Raw genomic sequence first — 709 nt, 5'->3', positions numbered from 1 at the left:
GATCTCCACATACCAAACATCCCTGCTCAAAGTTCCACTTTATGTAAACACTACCTACATAGGTGATCGTTTACTCAGTTTTTAGACAACTATTAGATTTAACATCCAGACTACTCCAAACACCACCCTGGCTCAAAAGGTAAAAAAAAAAACATTATTATCACGTCACATGACGTGAGGGATGAACGAAATTACTACAATATTATGGGAAAACTTTGACCTACATCTTTGTGACTCCCCATGAGCTCACGCGATAGTGTGGGTCTACCGAAAGTGACCAAAAATTAATATAATTCAGAAATGTTCGGATAAATATTACCTACTCACTTCACTCGTTCACAGCTAATGGAAGATGCCCAATCCTATGCAGAGCAATGCGCCAGGGGCGGCTCCATCATGCCCCGCAATCAGGTGTCACCCTACGGGGAGAACATATGGGGCCTCACCACTAACGCCTCGGACTTTGACGACTTCCATGGATACCGCCCTGTGGGGAAATGGTACTCTGAGGTCCGCCACTACGTGTTTGGGCAGGAGCCGGAAGATAATTCAGCAGGTAATTCAGATGCAAGCCATTCACACTCAGACCGTCTGAGATAGACCGACGGAAAGTGTGTGGCAGAAGAAGATCAAGGTCTCTCCGAGGCAGGGCTGTATTTGGGGGGGGGGCGAGGGGGCCCAGACCCCCCCCCCCCCCGCGCCCCCTTTT

At 48.7% G+C, this 709-nt stretch overlaps 1 protein-coding gene across 1 annotated transcript in view; it reads left to right on the top strand.

Moving 5' to 3' along the window:
* The window catches only part of LOC103505832, a 27,965-nt gene that overhangs the window by 22,273 nt on the left and 4,983 nt on the right, over positions 1 to 709 (top strand). The window contains exon 4 of the mRNA XM_026821056.1: positions 343 to 567. Coding sequence (XP_026676857.1) covers positions 343 to 567 — 225 coding nt within the window. The remainder of the gene's footprint in view (positions 1 to 342; positions 568 to 709) is intronic.

This window comes from Diaphorina citri, unplaced genomic scaffold (assembly GCF_000475195.1).
Source record: "Diaphorina citri unplaced genomic scaffold, Diaci psyllid genome assembly version 1.1 scaffold197, whole genome shotgun sequence".
In the NCBI taxonomy this organism is placed as follows: domain Eukaryota; kingdom Metazoa; phylum Arthropoda; class Insecta; order Hemiptera; family Psyllidae; genus Diaphorina; species Diaphorina citri.
Note: the sequence above shows the minus strand (reverse complement) of the source record. Positions and strands in the feature narration are given on the sequence as shown.